General features: G+C 45.4%; 1 protein-coding gene across 13 annotated transcripts in view; it reads left to right on the top strand.

Moving 5' to 3' along the window:
• The window catches only part of UbcE2H (ubiquitin conjugating enzyme E2H), a 24,548-nt gene extending 5,613 nt beyond the window's left edge, over positions 1 to 18,935 (top strand). For 4 of the 13 annotated variants that reach the window (XM_022810133.2, XM_086991953.1, XM_022810137.2 and 1 more), the window contains exons 2-7: positions 9,560 to 9,891; positions 11,656 to 11,972; positions 12,491 to 12,627; positions 13,362 to 13,502; positions 16,390 to 16,569; positions 16,825 to 18,935. In XM_022810133.2, the coding sequence (XP_022665868.1) occupies positions 11,831 to 11,972; positions 12,491 to 12,627; positions 13,362 to 13,502; positions 16,390 to 16,569 (600 nt within the window). In that variant the 5' untranslated portion in view covers positions 9,560 to 9,891; positions 11,656 to 11,830 and the 3' untranslated portion in view covers positions 16,825 to 18,935. Of the gene's footprint in view, positions 1 to 10; positions 3,045 to 3,071; positions 3,211 to 3,837; positions 3,910 to 7,168; positions 7,496 to 9,559; positions 9,892 to 11,655; positions 11,973 to 12,490; positions 12,628 to 13,361; positions 13,503 to 16,389; positions 16,570 to 16,824 lie in introns of those variants that run through there. The other 9 variants (XM_022810134.2, XM_086991950.1, XM_022810132.2 and 6 more) reach the window with 9 other exon arrangements.

Raw genomic sequence — 18,935 nt, 5'->3', positions numbered from 1 at the left:
ATACGTGCTGATACTGTTGTTCAGTAACTAAACGATGCATTGTCTGTCACATCGAAATTAAACTACTTGCGCGTTTAATGGCTACAGCGAGCAGCGATGGCCACAACAGCAAAAGCCAACAAAATTCCACGCGCCGTTATATGTCAGGCGATGCAACGCGACGCGACTCAACGCAGCTGGAACGCAGCGACAACTTTTATGATTAAGCAGCAACAAATGATCTGTCAACAGAGGTAGTACAAGGAGCGGCAGCGATCAGCTGAAGCTGACTGATTCCTTGGAACTGACTGATTCCTTGGGGGGTCTGCGAGGGATCCGGGAGGAGCTTTCCTTTTACTGGCTCCCGCTGCCATTCTCTCGTACGACTTTTGCGTCCCTCTAATTCGTCTGTCCCACAACGGTATCCTCGTCCTATAATGTTAACTTGAACGTGGCGGGCGGTACTCTGCTCGGTAAACAGGAATCGCTATACGAAGTTTTTCTTCTCATTAGTGCTGAACTTTCATTGCTGCTATGCCTTTGCCACTACGAGTACTACGAAGGCTGGAGATAGTGTCTCCCCTTAAAGCTTTCTGCCCCTATTTATAACAGCCGAACAGGCTGGCAGCGGAAGGATCTGTGTCCTTCCCAAAACAATTTTTGCCCCCAATGCCCACAGCGCCGCCCGCTTTCCTCGCTTCTTCAATGACTCCGTGTTTATCCCTAACGTAAACTGTTCAACAACTACACTCCGTTGTTTTGTAAAGTAACGCGTCTGCTATTCGATTGTGGATCGGTCGTTCCGGCTCCGACCGACAATTTCTCATTATCACTATTTTCTACTGTCATATCGTTGTATACTATCATATCGTGTGATGCTTCGAATGTCTGTACGTGTGTCTATGTTCTTAAGTTTATCCCGTATTTTCCAGAGCTCTATTTTTTTGGTGTTGATACTCTAACGGCCAGAGCTCGAATATTGATATTTTTTTTCCTATTTCCTAGGCAGCGCTTTACCTTTACGACTCAAAATCGTTCGCTAGTGAAAGGTTTTTAATGTTGGCAAACGACGTATTTGATATGGTCAGGCAGATCTGCGGTCTTTAAGTGTCTGAACCTCCACTCGTTTGAACGTGTATCGATTAGTCCACTACTAAGTCCAGCCTTCACCGATAACAGCTCAGCTTCTGGACGAGACGAACCTTTCCTTTTACTAATCAGCTCCTTTGTTCAGTAAGCGCAGTGGCCTGCCAGTCAGCAGTAAGAGGCCAGAGTGAATCATCAATATTCACACAAACAAATAGCAAAAGTACACTTACTTATCAAACATGAAAGGCCCATCTCCAGCAGCAGCGAATCGTTGCTACGGCCACGTAACTAGCGACCATAAAGGCACTAGAAAACTCTGGCAAAGAACGATTGCCACGTTACAGGTTTCCCTTCCACTGTGATAGTGTACGGTGAACTTTTTCGTCTCATAGACGCGTATCGTATATATGTATGTGTGCCATTATCGATCGACTCCTCTGTAACCATTACATTTGCAAACGATGAGCAGATGGCTTGTAATAAGCCACTTACGGAGTTCGCTTCAGTCACAAAACTGCTTGCTCCGCTTCTTCATTCGCGTCTCATCACTTTTCCTGGAAGTGTTTCTTCTGTAGGTCTCTTTCGTATCCTTATGATCTAGCAAGCGACTTAATCTGCGCCATGCAGTACTACCCTGCCGCGCTCGACTAGAAGGAACCGCAATGGGTACTGTACTCTATGGTGCGCTGCGTTTATCTTTGTATGCCCGTCGTTCCGTCGACATTGCTAGCTTTTAGTGAACTTCCGGTCCGTTGCTACCAGTAGTTTCAGCTCTCAGCTGTTTGTAGCAGCCGCTGACCGAGCATCGGCTGCTGTGGTAGCGCGACCACAGCCAAAGAGAGCGGACGCCAGCAGCGGCGCGTGCAGCGGCTGACGACGATCAGCTGAACCGAGCCGCAGCTGCTACCGTTGTGGCCGCTGACGAGCGGCGAATTGGATGACGACAGTCAGCTTTTGACCATTTTGAGTGACACCCTCTGCGACGGTGCGGTGCTAATGTTGATTTGGTTGCCACGCGATGGCACCAAAAGTACCAGCTATATACGCATATGTATAATCTACGAGAGGTCGAAAGGTGGCAAGAAGGAAAGGGGTCCTTTAGCAGCGGTAGCTGGGTGCTCGCGATTGCTCAGTAGATGACCTGCTTGCCTACTAATCATAGGGACACGTGATGGTATAGGTTCGAATCCGGGCGTAGACACACGTGGTTTTGTGCTGGAAAGCAATGCCGGCAGCAGCTGGCAACCAGTGCTGGAAAGTAGCGAACGTAGACGCGGAAAAACATTTTTTCACAACACCGATGGTCGCCATCACTAAAGGGGACAACGAACGCGCAGAAAAACTGGCCGAGGTCGCATACACCGTCATACGATCTTACGTTACTATTTGACGATGATGTTTATTATGATAGTTACAAGCATGTCCGTAGCAAAGTAGCAGTGGCGCATAATACCACCAGTGGATGCTCTGCTCTATAGCGCTGTTACCAGACGAACAGCGACGACGACGACGACTGCTGCTGCCGCCGCCGCCGCCGCCGGTGTTCCCGCACCACAAACCAAACCAGAACGTCCTTTCCCATTTATCCGACGGCGACGGCGACAGCGAATCGTTGTCGTGGTTCAAGCAAAGGACCAACTGACTACTGTCGATCTATTTATCCATGAGTATTATTGTATCTGTCTTCGTCGTCGTCATAGTCTGATTAGTAATTTTGTCGATGGTTGCGTGCACGGCAGACGGACTTGCCTCGCGAGTTTGATGGTCTGGCGCTATTGTGCTTCCTATAAAAAGCAAGCGAGCTAGTTAATTTGCACACAGTTAACTGTAGGGTATGTCACAGGCGAAGTGTAGGCTACCATGCTTCGGTGCATGATATATTGACTGTGTATTTATGGTGTGTGTGCGCGTCGGATTTCTCGAGTATCTTTGTGCTATCATGGGAGATTACGTGTAAGTAAGCGGCGAGATTACGTGTAAGTAAGCGGCGCCGGCGGCAGCGGCGGCGGCGGCGTCTTTTTTGCTCATCGAGACGCAGTAGGTAGATCTGCCTGGGCGGATTCGCGTTCATGTATTCAATGTTACTGCAGTGGAATAGAAGGAAGATGACTTGAAGCATGGTTCAATGTATGAGGCTGGAAGGTACATATAGTAATACTAGTAATCGGTAATAGTGCGGAACACATGGCGCAGTGTTTGTGTGTGTGTGTGTGTCTTGTGATATTTCCATTTTAAATGTTTTGTGTGAAGCTAACAGCTGGTCTATTTAAATTGTTTAATTATATCGTAAGTTCTTGCTAATTATCTTATAACAATTTTACAATGATTTCATGGGTCCCATAGTTTACATTTGTTTGGAGTTCCTTCAGGATATTCTAATAGCGAGCTGCGCCTTTTACATAACTGCAGAAGTTTGCCTTAATAACATTTTTCACGGGAGCGACGAACTGTGTGATGGGGCCAAGCAGGCAGGCAAGTTTGGAGGTAATGGCTAAGGAGTAATAGTGACGACGGTCAAATGAATAAGGAAATGTCTCAGCTGACTTCACTCAACCCCCAACCGTTCGTATTGTAGGTACCAAACAAGCTCAACAGCAGCCATCGCGTAGCATTCGTGTAACAAAAAATGCTATGTATAATAGATGATGACTTAGTGCTACTCACCTTGTAACTGAGCAATAGGTGCGATTGCCCCCTCTGTCTCAATCAATGTATATAGTGTGACACCTACAGATAGACATTTCAGCGCCACGGCTACTGCTGTTACAGATGATGGCTGTACCACGCGCGGCCCTACAACGATCCAGCGCTGGTGTTCTTGCTACTGCTAGCTTTCGTCTGGTGAGTCCTCAACAAACCCGCCATAGCCAACAACTGCGCTTGCCCCCCAAGTGGGTGCAAAGTCAGTAAATTTGGGTCACATTTAATCTGCTGCTGCTGCTGCTGGCAGTGTTTCTTCATTCCCCGTTGCTTTCTCGCTCTCGCTTTTCTGCTGGCTACTATAGCGGAAATAGTACCAGCTGCACCATCAGCTATAGACGCCAAAGTCAGGGAGGACGTAAAATGACGATCAGGAAAATTAGACGTCACTGCTCGTGCCCTGTTGTTCTCATCGTCCGTCACCAACCACGCTGATCACCAACACCGCCACCACTGCTGCTGGTGCGCCCGATTTCGCCGGCGTTGATGGTTGGATGTTTGTTTCTGTAGAAACTCGTTTTCTACCCACAAGCTAGCCTCGCCCACCGGCGATCCTTTGGAAGATCAGGTCGCTCTGAGTTCTTCCGTCTGTCCGGGCGGCAATGTTTGGTAAACTGTCGTCGGCAAAATATAGCAAACCCTAGAATGTATCTGCCGCTTGAGGCTCTATGGAGTTCTCGAGCTCCGCGATTCTCTTCCTTCTGTTCTAGCAGTTCCATCAACAGTCCCAACAACAAACAGCTGATAGCATGCGTGAACGGGCCAATACTTAGCTATGCTTGCGACTTTTACAAGAAGCCACCTGCTTTTGTGACCGCTGCCTCTGAGCTGTATGCTATTAGTAAGCAATATCCTACAATCACCGATGTTTATGGCATAACTGAACTATCAAAATAGGAATAGTAGTCACGGGCGACCAGCAGGAGGCCATCGTGGACCATTCCACCGATGAGGGTGGATGGACCAACTTAGCAGCGTCCCTCCCCTCCTACAGTCTCTAAATGTTTATCCATGATCCCTAGTCAGTCTGGTCAACAGAGGCTGTCGATGATGGCTCTCAGCTATAGCGAGTAAGTGCTTAGTGCGGTCAATGCTGCTTCTGCATATACTGGTCACGGTGGCGCTGCTGATACTACTACGCGGACTGACGCAGGTGAAGCCACGAAGGGATTCACGCTCCAAAATAGGACCAGATATGCAGAGATAGTCCTGTCCATCTGTTCACAGGTCCAGCAGCGATTGACTTTCGGCTGTCGGTCGATCGATCGCACCATAAGCGGTATCCTCGCCGTTGCTATCGTGCCATAGCAGCAGCAGCAGCAACAACAGCGACAATGACAACACACGAACCATTGCTGCTGGCATTTTTGTCCAGCTGCGGTGTTCTTTGTTGTGACGCTGCTGCTGTACTCACGGTTGTTATCTGCTGGTTGTTGTGTGGCGAACTCTGTTGGCACCGGTGCTGCCACTTCAGCTCATGCTACGGCGGGTGCCGCTAGCGTCCCAGACTGGGAAGTAATGGGAGTGGTTGTATGTCGTCTGTTTGCTGTCAACATTGACTGCCTATTATCCTACCGGGTGCTGGTCCTGCCAACTGGTATGGCATTGCTGTCGGCCTGTCCGCTTTTGTGGCGAGCATTTTGCCCATGCAACACGTAAGAGTGGACAACTTGATTAGCGCTTTTGAGAACAGTAGTAGACGTCAACAGACGATAGCAAACGATGGCGACGTTTACACGGCTGGCTTTGCGTCCAATGTGAATGTGGACTACGATGACAACGGCGATGCTGTCGACTAATGTAAAAATGATAATAAAACCAATAATCAACAAAAGAGAAGAACAAAACAAACAACTCATCGGCGTTAACTACCTAATAGCTGTTACATTTGTCGTATCACTATCACGACAGTTCGGGACGTACTACACAACTTGCTACGTCCTGTTGTTGTTGTGGTTGATGCTGTTACCAAGCGTCAGTCGACTTGTTAAACCGCTTGCCGACGCATATGTGACACGATTGCTGGCGGCGACGTTGCGTCTTGCTGCGGTTCACTATATAAATTTTCTACTGAACGACTAGAATTCATAACTGGTTGATTTTTTATGCACTAGGGCCTTAATCGCGCGCAGTCAAAAGGGCTATTGCCGTGCGCTTCAAAATAGTTCTATAAAGTTGTTGCTGTTGCTCGTGCAGCGGTATACATGTACAAATATGACTGTTAGATTTCCCATTGTAGTTACAGGACCGATTGAGATGTGCAATCGAACGCAGCCTGCCTTGAAAATAGTTGTTGCTGAGTGAGCCCTACCGCTTTGCCTTCTACCTAATTACTTGCCCAGAGACCCGTTGCGTAACAGTTGCTGAATTCAGGAGAATACTCCTTCAGTAGCTGTCTTTCCTGTACGCTTACTAACTATTCTGCTGTGAATGCTCGCGTGTCAATGCTATCATCAGTCAAGCGGTCAATATGCTTAGGTCACAGCGCTAGTATACATGCGTTCATTCTAAGTGTGAATTAAATTAAAATACATTCATCCTCTATATGTATACATGTACATATGTGAATCCTGTATTGATCCGCACGTATGGCCGTATACTCTTCAATGAAGTGACGAACCATAGATACGTCAGCAACAGGCAATAGTTTGTCTTGTTCTGGTAATAACTCTGACGTGGACGACGTCTAGCATGATGGCAGCGACGATATCGCGCCTTCCTGTGTAGAGAACTGAAACAGAACGAAGTTGTGTCGTCGAACAGTTATGGAGCACAAGCGCTGGCAGAGTTGGTATCCGCATTCGATGCGTGTGTGTCAATATATGCGTACGTGTCGGAGAGCTGTGATACAAATCCGCGTACGGAATACGCGCCTGGGCTGACGGGTGATTTTTTGCTGGAACGTTGTTACGACTTCCGATACGACAAACAGGGAGTGGATTGGTAGCGGTTGCTATGCAAAATGACGCTCGAGACGATAGTAATTTACCTGTATGGCGCTCCGTCGAAAGGGTAGCATGCAGCAAACGTAATCATGATCATCGTCATCATTACCATTAACAACAGGGTTTTTGCCTATGCTTATCCTGTTGCTGACGCGGTCTCAGGCTTATATCGCTGAGTGCTATCATAAGACACGCACACATCGGCACAGACGACTGACAAACGTTGCATCGTGACACAAACAAACGAGGGAACAAGGGAGGAAAGGCGTTTTAGCTATCAGTGAGAACGTTTCCCAATAAGCGCTGTTTCTATATCGCGCATACACGCTACCGTTGCCATTGCTCCCTTCCTTGGCATAGGGTAATAGTGGTCACGCTTATGACCATGGTGGAATTGGTGGTTGCCTCTTGCCAAGAAATATACAAAAAAGAAAGGGGAATACCTCTGCAGAGGGAGGAGAGAGAGCGATGGCGACGACGAACAAAATCAAATGAGAGAAGAGAACATTGCGATCGTCGTCGTGAGGCTGTATTTGTTCGTGTGATATGTGATGGTCGACTAGTTATAACGTCTTTGTTGACGACCATCCGATGTAGCTCTGCTATGACGAAAGTGAATTTGTTCGAGCGGATTCGGCCGACCGAGCAGCGCTCAACTGAGCTGGTGGCATTTAGCGGTGGACTTTTTCGCAATTTCGTCACAAAATTGCACTGAATAATTTCTAAAAATTCGCTGAGTGGAATCGGTGGAGGTTTTTTCAGGTTCCGTAGCTGAAGAATTGGTGAGTTGGTGAAATTAATAATTCCGTTGCTTGATTAGTCATTGATTGTGTCTATACGTGATGCGCGCTGCCCAAGAGAACATGTTGGGGTAGTTTATGAAGACGTTCGTTGTTGAACTTTTCGCCGGTTAGTAGTTGCGTATGGGGTTTTGCGTAGAATTTATGTGTATCCGTGTGTACATGTACCGATGTCACTCATATCTAGCCATTTTGTATAGCTACGTGAAATGTAAATGTGTCTGTTTGCCACCAGCAGCTTGCTGTTATTATAGCGACGGTGTTCTCATTCTTGAAGAAGGGAAAAAAGTTTTGACTGGGCGATCAACTGCTGCGTCGAGCGTCGTATGCCTTGCTATTAATGCTTACTGCTGCCAGTGTTATTGGAGCCTTCGAACCTTCAGAAAATTAGTTTTTCACGAACTGTTGCATGAGGTGGAGCAGCGACAAACGTGTTGCAGTCGCCTCTCGCCCATGGACCCTATGCCGGGGCCTTATTGAGCCGAATGTCCTAGTATGCTTTCTTTAACTAGACAAACAGACTGGATACAGCCGATTGTTGTAAAAGGAAAATATTATGTAACGCTGATTCGAGCAACAACAGCAGACAAACTGGTTAGTGATCTGCTACTTGGACATAATTGATGTCATTGCGGCACTATATGGTAACGCTGTAGTTAGTTTGTCAAGTGATGGAAACTGGTCTTATCTGACCTGGAGGAACAAGAAGAGGAGATTCAGTGTTTCGGCAAACTCTACAAAAGAGTTCCTCACTTTTCATGGAGATCCCGAAATTAATTATAGAGGTGGGTGCACTGCTACCACAGCATCGTGTGTCTTAAGACCGCTGACTTGAGACTGGGAAAAAAAGGGGCGACAACGCAGTGGTTAAAGGCGAGCGAAATATGGCGAAGTTATGTGACTTGTTAGTTATTCTATAATCTACGTACGGTTTGCCTGTGAATACGTTCTGCTGCTGCTGCTGCTGCTGCTGCTACAGATGAGTCATTAGATAATAATAATTGTTATTATTACTTTTGTCGATGAGAACGCTATCATGATAATGTTGCCCAATGTAAATCAGCTCTTATTAAAGCTACCGTTAAAAGACCGACTGGTGCTGGCAATGAGATTCTGTCGTGTTGAATTCTCTTGTCGCATAGTCATTCTTATGTTGTGCTCAACATTGGTAGCCGGTTGTGGTGTGACTTTCAGTGTTGATATTGGTCCTTTTTGGTCTGCCAAAAGGCAGTAGAAAATGTCAGTAGATTGACAGACGACTCTGGCTTTGAGAGACCAATGGGGTTGAGTTGCTCCCGTTGAACAATTCGCAGCAAAGCCGCATAATCAGTTCTGCTTCAACAAGAATTCTTCTGGTTTCATCGACATTCGATGGAGTCTCTATCACTGCTGCACGAGCCAGTGGCTACGTGCAAGAGTACACCGCCTCATGTGGCTGGTATATGATGAGTACTCGATGGCTGAGCCCTTGGTTTGACTATGCTGTAAACTCTCGCTGGAAAATGTTACGAATACGACAGCGGCAGCAGCTGATGCTTCATTCGCCGAAGTGTTTTTCCTGTGTATGCTCGCTACGGTCTATGCTGTATGTTTTTAAGGCTGCGGCTGTTGTATATGCATTGGCTTTGTTTCATCGAAACGTGACCGCAGTCGAATTTTATAGGGATTTGATGTACGAACTTTGTCTTTGTCTAGACAAGTTCTAATAACTACAAGCTTTCACCCGGCACAGGTTACGATAGCAAAATGCAATCGATTCTTAAAATGGTTGGTGTGACATGAAGGGTGATAAGCTAGATGTTTTTTTCCTGTTCTTAACGCATGCGTAAACAACACAATACCCAGATTCGGCGATTCGTGTCTAGACAGAGACGTCCCCGAGATATTCACTCACTCACTCACTCACTCACTCAGTAGCTACATTACCACAACTTAATGCAGACACATATACAATCGATTCGTGCGATGTAAGCTATAAATCTGAACTATGTGCGTCATATTGATTCTATTCCGTTTTGTGTTTTTACTCATCATCTTCGACTTTAGATGATTGCTGAAAACAGCCGGCTATTGCAGGAGCAATCGCACCGATTTCGCACCATCGAAATGGATGATGGTCAGCTCAATGTCATCAATCTATCATTTATGTCGGAAGCGCGGTTTTGAACAGCAACGGTAGAAGGCACGAACGTTGTAACAGCGACCGCTTTCTGGATGAGATAGCTAGTGGAGCTACGACGACGACGACGACGACGACGACGACGACAACGACAAACGAACTGGAGAGACGGACGGACCATTTGACCAACCCGTCAGTAATACGGCTACTGACTGACTGGTACTTCTGCTTCAGTACCTCCTCGAGGGGTACGCATACGGTACGGACAAGAAAATGCTATTTTCTATTTAGTTCAATAAGCCTCGTAAACCATGATCAAACAATGATCAGCTTTCCCGCAAACTGAACCCTGTTATTGCTACTGCAGCTACAGCATCAGGGTTAGCGTCTGCGTACCTTTAGCGTTCGTTGCTGCCCCCCTTCCTGCCGCGGGTGCCCCGGTTGTGGCTGTAGCTCTCTTCTACCATATTGTACAAAGGCAAGGTCGTCGTGTCAAGGTTATGCTGATGTTGACGGGCGAACGCATCGGGCGACACACGTACAACGCACAAGAGGCTTACAGCTCCACACCGCTGAGACAAACATTACGTGAATACTCACGGCGTACGGACAGTCAACACGCGAGAAAGCGTTCTAGTTGCTGCCGCTCGTGCTTCTGCTGCTGCTGCTGCTGCCGTCGCGCGCCTACTGCAACAGCCACAAACTTCCTTCCGTCAGTGGAGCGGTCACCTGCAGCAGCGTGCGATTTTACCTCCCTTTTAACATAGCGATGTTATTGTTGGGGGCCAACATCGCTGCTTCTCATATCGTTATTGTTGAACGCTGCGTCTGCCGGCCGTCAGTTGACTCAACGGCTGCGTGGTAGCCGGTACGGGCGCAGCTGGCATCATCTTGCGCACCCAGTAGTCCGTGTTGTCCTTCCGCCGCAAATGCGGTGGCAGCTACTGCAAAAGCGACAGCAATACCGATATCAACAGCAACAGCAACAGCAGCAGCAGCAGCAGCAGCAGCAGCGGCTCCATTAGCCCCCGTAGTAGAAATTGCCGTTACCCCAATTTAAAGCCTTCACTGGCTCTCATTTTGTTGTCCGTTAGCAGCGTCTCGAGCGGCAAATATGCCGGGTAGCAGCCACTAACAGGTGGCTACGGGGGGCACAGTGTGGTTTTTTGGTGACTGTTGCCTGATTCTGCCAACTGAACGCGAAAGGCCCTTGGTACCGAATTGAACTAACCAGAAACGTTAATGCGTTTTCACGGTAATTTTGCTGTTTACTCGGGTTCACTGCAGAAAGAAAGATCAAACTAACGCCTATGTTAAACGATTAGACGCGTTATTTCAACGTATTAAAGCCAAGCGGCTATTGTGGCCGAATTGGAAAAGCTGTTCAAGTGAACATGTACAAAGCTTTCTTATCATGATCGTGCCGTGTCTTGTCTTGTTTCCAAATAAAACGATTTTCGTTAAAAATGTTCCTATCGGGAGAACAGTTTACTGTATCATATGAGAAAAAGATCTGCCGATGTTTTTGCTTGTTGTGATTCAGCTGATATTAGTATTGGTGGTAGTCGTTTGGCCTGTTACAGACCAGCCTTTTCTGAATATTTTAAGTATAAGCAGGGATTGCTTCTGGGGTGATTCTAGTTGGGTGGGGTTCGGCAACAAGATTTAACTAAGCAGGAACATTCAGGAACATTCAGTTACAACTTGAATCTCACACATAAACGCTTCTGCTAGCTGGGTTATTCCCAATCGCAGGTCTACGTATTTCAAGCCAATGCAAAGCCCGTAACTGGTAGATACTGACTAGTTGGTTTTGGCTTTGGCCATCACTATCAAGCATCATTATATATATGAAAGGACATTGCGAAATAATTTGATGTGTGATTGATTTAAAAACGGCCTGGCCATCATTTTCATCATGAAATTTGTGAACTCGACAGCTGTATCATATGTATATATATATATATGAACGATGCTTAATACAGTATTTGTTCTTTGGTTCTCTGATTACGCTATTTGACAGGTGGTCGGAAAACGGTAGGCGCTGTATTTCTGGTTAAGTTGGCGGCACTGTTGCGACCCGGACCCGAGTGCAAGCAAATCAAGCGAGACTCCCTCTTGGAGGGAAGGAGGGAGTTTCAAGAAGTCCATTATTACCAATCCTTACAGTAACACACGTCAACCAATACAGTTTTACAATGTCGTCTCCTATAGCTGGTAAGCGGCGGATGGACACAGACGTGATCAAACTAATTGAGTCCAAACACGAAGTCACCATCCTAGGTGGACTAAATGAGTTCTCGGTTAAATTCTATGGACCAAAAGGCACCCCTTACGAAGGTAATTATCACTTGCTTTTTAATTGTGGACAACTAAATGCTAACGCGATTTAGCGACAGCAGTACTATAGTTCAGAAATAGCATTTTATAATGCTTCTAAGTGTACGGAAAGACGAAACAAGAATGTCATAATTGCCAGCGCTGATTGGACTAAGCCAAATCCACTACGTCCATTCCTGTTTCAACAGCTACAGGTCAAAGTCGTGTTAAAAAGTAATTTCAATTCTATCTATTTAGTCTCGAAACATCGACACTAATGCCATACTCAGCACATTCAATGAAGACTCGCAGGGTTTGTTGTTAGGTGATCTATTCAAAGATCGATAACGGCCATACCTGTGTCCTGCAATTATTGCAAATTCACAACAACAATTTGATTCACATACCGCAAAAACACAGGTAGTCCATTCATTTACGGCAGATTGAACGGTCCGTTTCGCTCCATATGATCAAATTATACGTAAGTTTACGTACTTCTACACAAGGACTGTCTTCTCTCCCCATTATGGTATTTGCAGGCGGCATCTGGAGGGTGCGGGTCGATCTCCCAGACAAGTATCCCTTCAAATCGCCCTCAATCGGCTTCACCAACAAGATCTACCATCCAAACATCGATGAGGTGTCTGGAACCGTTTGTCTCGATGTGATTAACCAGGTAAACAACCCCCATCGAGACAACGCGACATTGTTGTGATATGTTTCTTTCTTAACAACATTATAAACAACTGCATCGATTTTTCCTTCTGGAACGCTTGGCCTTCCATACTGTAAAAAGGCCAACGGAAATCGTTCTCGTGATTAACGCATAGTTCTATGTAAAAAAGACGACGTCCTGCTAAGCGGCGTTGTCCATCTATGATCGTAATGCTAGTGAAACGAGGCCGGCCGAGGCCAATCTCATAGTTTAATCACGGAAACATGTATGTTTTTTTGAGTTAGCCGCGTATTGTATTGCAAATTATATCGAATAATATCCTGCCGTAAGACGAACGATTCTACCTCTTTCATATTATTAGGCAGAGACATTGGCTTATGGGATTTCATGTGATTCCGTTCGATTGGGGGGGCACTCGTATTCGAAGAAAACTTGAAGAAAATGTATGACTGACTGTAACTGAACTACATACACGTGTCGTACAGGAAGACCATAGTGATCGCACTCCATGTGGTTGAATCTCGATGTGCAAATATGACCGTACGATCCAGCTGTAGGAACTCTCTCGTAAAGCTGATCTTTATTGAATTGAAGCCTTCAGGTAGAGCTGTGCCTCTGCCATGCTCGTACTTGATAATTCTGTCTTGGTCTGTAGATTCAATTATGAACACGTTGTTAACAAACGTAATTTTATGGTTCTTATTCTGCTGAGGGCTATTTTATGTTTGCTATAGGCATGGACGGCATTGTACGATCTGTCGAATATTTTCGACACGTTCTTACCACAACTGTTGACATACCCGAACCCGATTGACCCGCTCAATGGGGACGCGGCAGCAATGTACCTTCATAAACCCGAGGAGTACAAGAAAAAGGTTGGTGATCAACATAACTCAAGAAAAACAACCACAATTGATAATGTACAACGGGATCTCAGACACACTTTGTCAAACCTCTTGCGTACACAGATAATAGGCTTGGGCCTAGTCAAGTATTATCTATTACTACTCTTATTAGTATTCACAGTAACTATACGCTACGCAATCCATCGGAAAGACCGTATGACTATATTTACCCAATTACCAAATACTGTGTACAATAATCAAATCAATCTACAGTCAGCCGTAACTGAATACGTTTCACGTATTACGCCTGCTAGTTGAGCCGTTATGTATCAGCCATTAGTAATACTATGACACATATTTTCGTTGTGATCAAATGGTGAAACATTGCGCCATGCAGTAGTTCATAAGGTTTATACCTAGGTTAGGTTGTATCAAATTAAGCGTCGTCAGTTTTCATTAGAGCGTACGCGAACGTGCCATTTAGTGTTGTTGTTGCTATAAAGAGCTTGTTGGCTACATTTTCTAGTTTTCTAAAGGACATAGCAACAGCCGAAAGGGTTAGTTTTGTTGATCAGCAGATTACCTGAGCAGCAAATAGATTCTCGTCCACGGACAGATATTGAAAATAGACGGACAGAAACGGCAAACGCCTTCAGTATAAAAGGTAGCCAGATATTGTACAGTCAGCTTCCAGTAACTGCTATAACTATCGATTGTATCCAGACAGTTACCCGTATTGGCGAAAAATGCGTTTTAATTGGCAACTTTTTTTCCAATCAATGAATGGTCTACTAATACGATGACGATACATTATGGCGCGTCAATGCGACAAAAATGTAAGGAAATATAGGCGCCTACGCGGAGCGCGCAACGATCATATAGAAGAATATCTTACTAGTTGCTACCTATATTTTCTGTAGAAAAATTTACGCCCTTTGTTTTTAAATGAAGCGTAGTGTACTTGCTGTTAGTGCCTCTAAGGCTGCACTTACAATTATTTGGGCGCGCATTCGAACATATGGTAAAATCTCTGGTTTGACGCTGTTAACACGGTCCCGTTGGTCTTGTGTCTTTTCCTCTGGCTTTTTTTTTGGCCGGACGCTGTGATTTTCATTTATCTTTTCATATGTGGCGCTTGTGTTGTATGATCTTCATTGCGGGAGTTACGATTGTTGCTTTGCGACGGAAGATCCACCTGATATTTAGCCAGCGAGTGAGAGCTAACGAGAATATATACATACAGGAGTTATTAGTTCGCGAAATCATCGCTTACGTTGCCAATATTATCGACCGCTGACCGACAGACATCCGAGCGGGTGCTATATTTTAGTCTGTCCGTTTGTTGGTAGCAGGGTCAATGAAGCAACGGTGCCGGTGGCGATGTTAAATACTTGGAAAGACGCTGTAGCTAAGAGACGCCTGACTCTGAAGTCAGCGTCAAATATATCCAGCGTGGCCAATTCTTAAAGGAGTAGCAGTACTAGTTGTTGCTGACGGCGATCGACGAAACGATGAAGACTACCACGAGCAGAAGATAAACTTAAGGCAGAGACTAGTGCTATTGAAAGAAAACGGAAGGTGGAAGCAGAAGGGCAAGACGGGAGGACGAAAGCGAGCAAGACAGACCTAATCAACCTTCTACCTACACAGAGATAGAGACTCTGCCCACACCTATGGCTGCCGCTTTTCCACTAACCACCACACGCTCTCCGGCGAAAACAACGCACAGGAACCGGCGGCAGCAGCAGCAGCAGCAGTAGTAGTAGTAATAGTAGTAATAGCCTTACCAAAAGAACCTCCGGAAACAAGTTTAGGTAACAACGCCATCGTCACCGGCGAGGTAGGCTCAGAAAAGGTCTTGACAGGTGAAGAAAAACGATTTATCGACCCGTCTAGTCAGAGTGAACTAGAGAAATGTCCCCATGTTTGCTAGCAGCCCTTTACTGGCCTTTGTAATAACGTAAACCGCGAGAAACACCGATGCACTATAGCATCCAGCAGCGTCATCGCCATCGTCGCGACGACGTCGTTTCGCCAATACCATCACAGCCATTATACACAGGAGTAACGCCGAGATGGATTGACGCCAACCGCACCAGCCAATTCGTGCTCACGATGTGTGTGTGTGTCTGTGTCTATATGCGATATTGTTATACACCGTCGCCATGCTGCGCCAGTTTTTTTCGCTATGTTTGTTCGCCTATAGAGCGTTGTTCGGTTGTTTTGGCCACATTGATGCCAGCAGGCGAAGGTGGCGGAGTGGAGCAGTGGCTGACTCGAACCCAGTCAGCCAGCCGACCGCCGGAACGGCATAGAGCCGGACAGCTACGCAGCCGACGGCCATTGGGTTATGATCATTGGCAAACTGAACAGCCGAAAGGTTTTCGCAGTTGGCTCAACTACGCAATACAATAGCAGACAGTCAGACCGTGTTTATACAGAGGCTGGCGTGGTCGCGGCGAGAAAGAACAATCATTAACATCCAGCCGGGAAGACGGGAAGAGTGAGTAGGGAACGGCACATTGCTTCACTACGACCGGTAGATTGTCTCGTTGTTCCATCGTGTTTAAAATGGAAGACAGAGAGTCAATGGTGGTCGTTCATCTCATTCAATTGCGTATTTCTATAATGTTCTATATATTATGTATATCATTACGTGAAGTGTTAAACCCAGCTTGAACCTTTAGTGTAGCAAAGCTGACCCTGATAATCTAATTGTTCTGAATGGATATTGAGTGACGAAAATGAAGCGGAAGAGCAACGCGACGTGTGGTAACAGGTATATAGATAGCGTGCACATGTCCCATGTAGAGTACTGATGTGCCGTCACATAAATTCAATAGCATTGTACACATGTACACACATGTGAATGAAACACAACCATAATGCAATTTGATGTTGATATTCAATCCAATAGGTGCTCGAGTACGTCAAGAAGTATGCTAGTGAAGACTCCCAAAGAAGCCCGTTCGCCTCGGATGAGCTCGATGGGGATGGCGGCAACGACTCCGATTCGGAATCATCGATGAGCGAATTCTCAGACGAAGACACCGACGCATCATCGTCCGATCAAATAACAAAGGATATGGAACTCTAAGTGAGTTATTGTTAAACAGGCAATATTTGTTCCCACGGGATCCTAGACCACAGTATAGTTATCAACTACGGATCAGCTGTTTCTAGTTGAGTAGATGCGTACAAGGACATCATCATTCCAGGAAGCATACCTTACGAAGCCAAATGTTCTATTCTACCTGCTAACGCAATCCAATCTTGCGTGTTTCTTTTTCTTTCTGTTGTATACGTGCACTTTTTATTTATACTATAAACTGTCGTCTGCTATCGTTTGCAGCGTGTTGTCGGTGATGAGACGCGAGCATTTTTGTTCACTTGCCCGCCGCCAGCTAAGAACGACGATGTTAACTTCACAATATTGCAACGATGAATGCAGCGACAACATTTGTATAGATTTACCACTAGCTCAAAGGGAGCACCTCCACATCATGAAGATGCTGATAGTAATGGACCGCTGAATGGATACGTAGCGATGATTATTGATACTGTGTCATGACCATTGATATCATCACCAACAACAGCAAGAACGGCTATTATTACTAATATTATTATTACTATATGATTACTATGAATTATTGTTACCGTCAACATCATCAGAACAAGTCAGTATGGCGGCGGTACATACGAACGTAAATACAAACACACATATGCATACATTTTAAAAAACAAAAATCAAATTTGGCCAAAAACACCCTAAATGATTACTATGACGGTGATGATGGTGGACAACTATAAGGGTAGTTATTACCATTATCATTATCGCCACTCGCATTAAATAACGATATGCAGTCCATATTGATTATCATAAGGCAATGAGGCGATTCACACGGAAAAAACGTGAAGACAACGGTGAGCTAATAGTTAAAGATTCGCGATGACACCGTCACGATGACTGCTGACTTAATGACTGCTATTAATATCATTATTAAGACGATAATATGAAAAATCAATATTTACACAGTGTACGCTGGGCGCATCTGTTAGCCTGCTGCTAAAGTGGATATTATATATATAAATATGTGGATGATTGATGTACGGAAGGACAGATGGGAGAGGATGAATGAATGAATGAACGGACGGACGTGATTGATGATTGATCAACAAACGAACGAGGCGATGATTGATTGATGATGACGTGTCTGTGCTATTACGGCTCTACCAGGTGACGAGGCTCAAAAACGATAACGAGGGTGGCGATGAGAGAAAACACAAATAATTGTTGCAGACTGCGAATTTGACGGACCCATCCTCGTTGATGGTTGACTGATTGACTGCTTGATTGATTTTGGTGGTTAATTGATGTGTTGATGTTAATTGATGCGCAAGGAGAGAAAATACCGTGGAAGAAAGCGGGACAACGTTTTAGCTTCATTTGAGATGGTTAAAGGCTAACTGGAAGTGGGGTTTTACGGTGGATTAAAAGCAGGGGAACCAGGACGAATTCTATCGTCATGTTACTACCACCAGAAAGGTGGGGAAAATATTGTGTAGAGGTTTGACGTCATTATATGACGGATTGATTGATCTGTGTAAATCAATAAGCAAGGAAAAACAAAAACGAACATAAAATCGACTGGGAAAGAAAGCGAACGGATTACCCAGAACGTACCCGGCTGGCGCTACCAGGAACGTTTGATGAAGCGGTAATGTTTCCTTTTTGGGACGAAGAGCTGCACAGGCACAAGAAGAGACAAAAGTAAAGCAGTAAAATTAAGCGGCGTGACGGATATTCTTGCACGATAGAAATAGTTCTAGCTCTTCGCCGTCTGGCGAGTTGGCGTTCCAATGCGGAGGGTTGATCTCGGCTGATGCGTCTCGATTGGACAGTTTTGAGTAACATCGATGTATGATGATCATTGATCCGCCAGGATAGCTTAGAAAGCTGAAAAGATACTGACAGCCCATGACAATTCTGTGGCTTATTATAGCTAAGCACAACCACCTGAGATCATGTCTCCCGCGGGACTGGCGGTCACTATAGGTGTAAACTCGTCGTTGGTTTTAATAGCTGATCAGACATACACTATCGGATTAATGAGCTTAGAAAGAGCTCTGAGGAAAGCGGATTCGTTGTTAAAACCTGAGCATTTCCGATAGAAACAAGAATGTTGCTCGAAAATCTGTTATTTAGTCGAGATTAATAACATTGACACAATTGACCGATGTATTGAATCGCGTCGCATTTTTTGTAGTAATAGTGAGGTGGCTAATACAGGTACAAAAAACTGGATTTGCTTGCTTTTGTTGACAGTTCGGCATTACCATTTTCGTTGTGTCTGCTGCTAAACTTGCACGAAAAGGCTATATAATCTAGGACCTAATGGTGCCTTTGTGCCTACTACAACTTGAGAAAAATAAAAGAGAAAAATTGTAAATTTGTTCAACCTA

The sequence above is a fragment of the Varroa destructor genome, unplaced genomic scaffold, assembly GCF_002443255.2.
Source record: "Varroa destructor unplaced genomic scaffold, Vdes_3.0 BEIS01000006.1, whole genome shotgun sequence".
NCBI classification, from domain to species: Eukaryota; Metazoa; Arthropoda; class Arachnida; order Mesostigmata; family Varroidae; genus Varroa; species Varroa destructor.
This window is presented reverse-complemented; position numbering and strand designations above follow the sequence as displayed.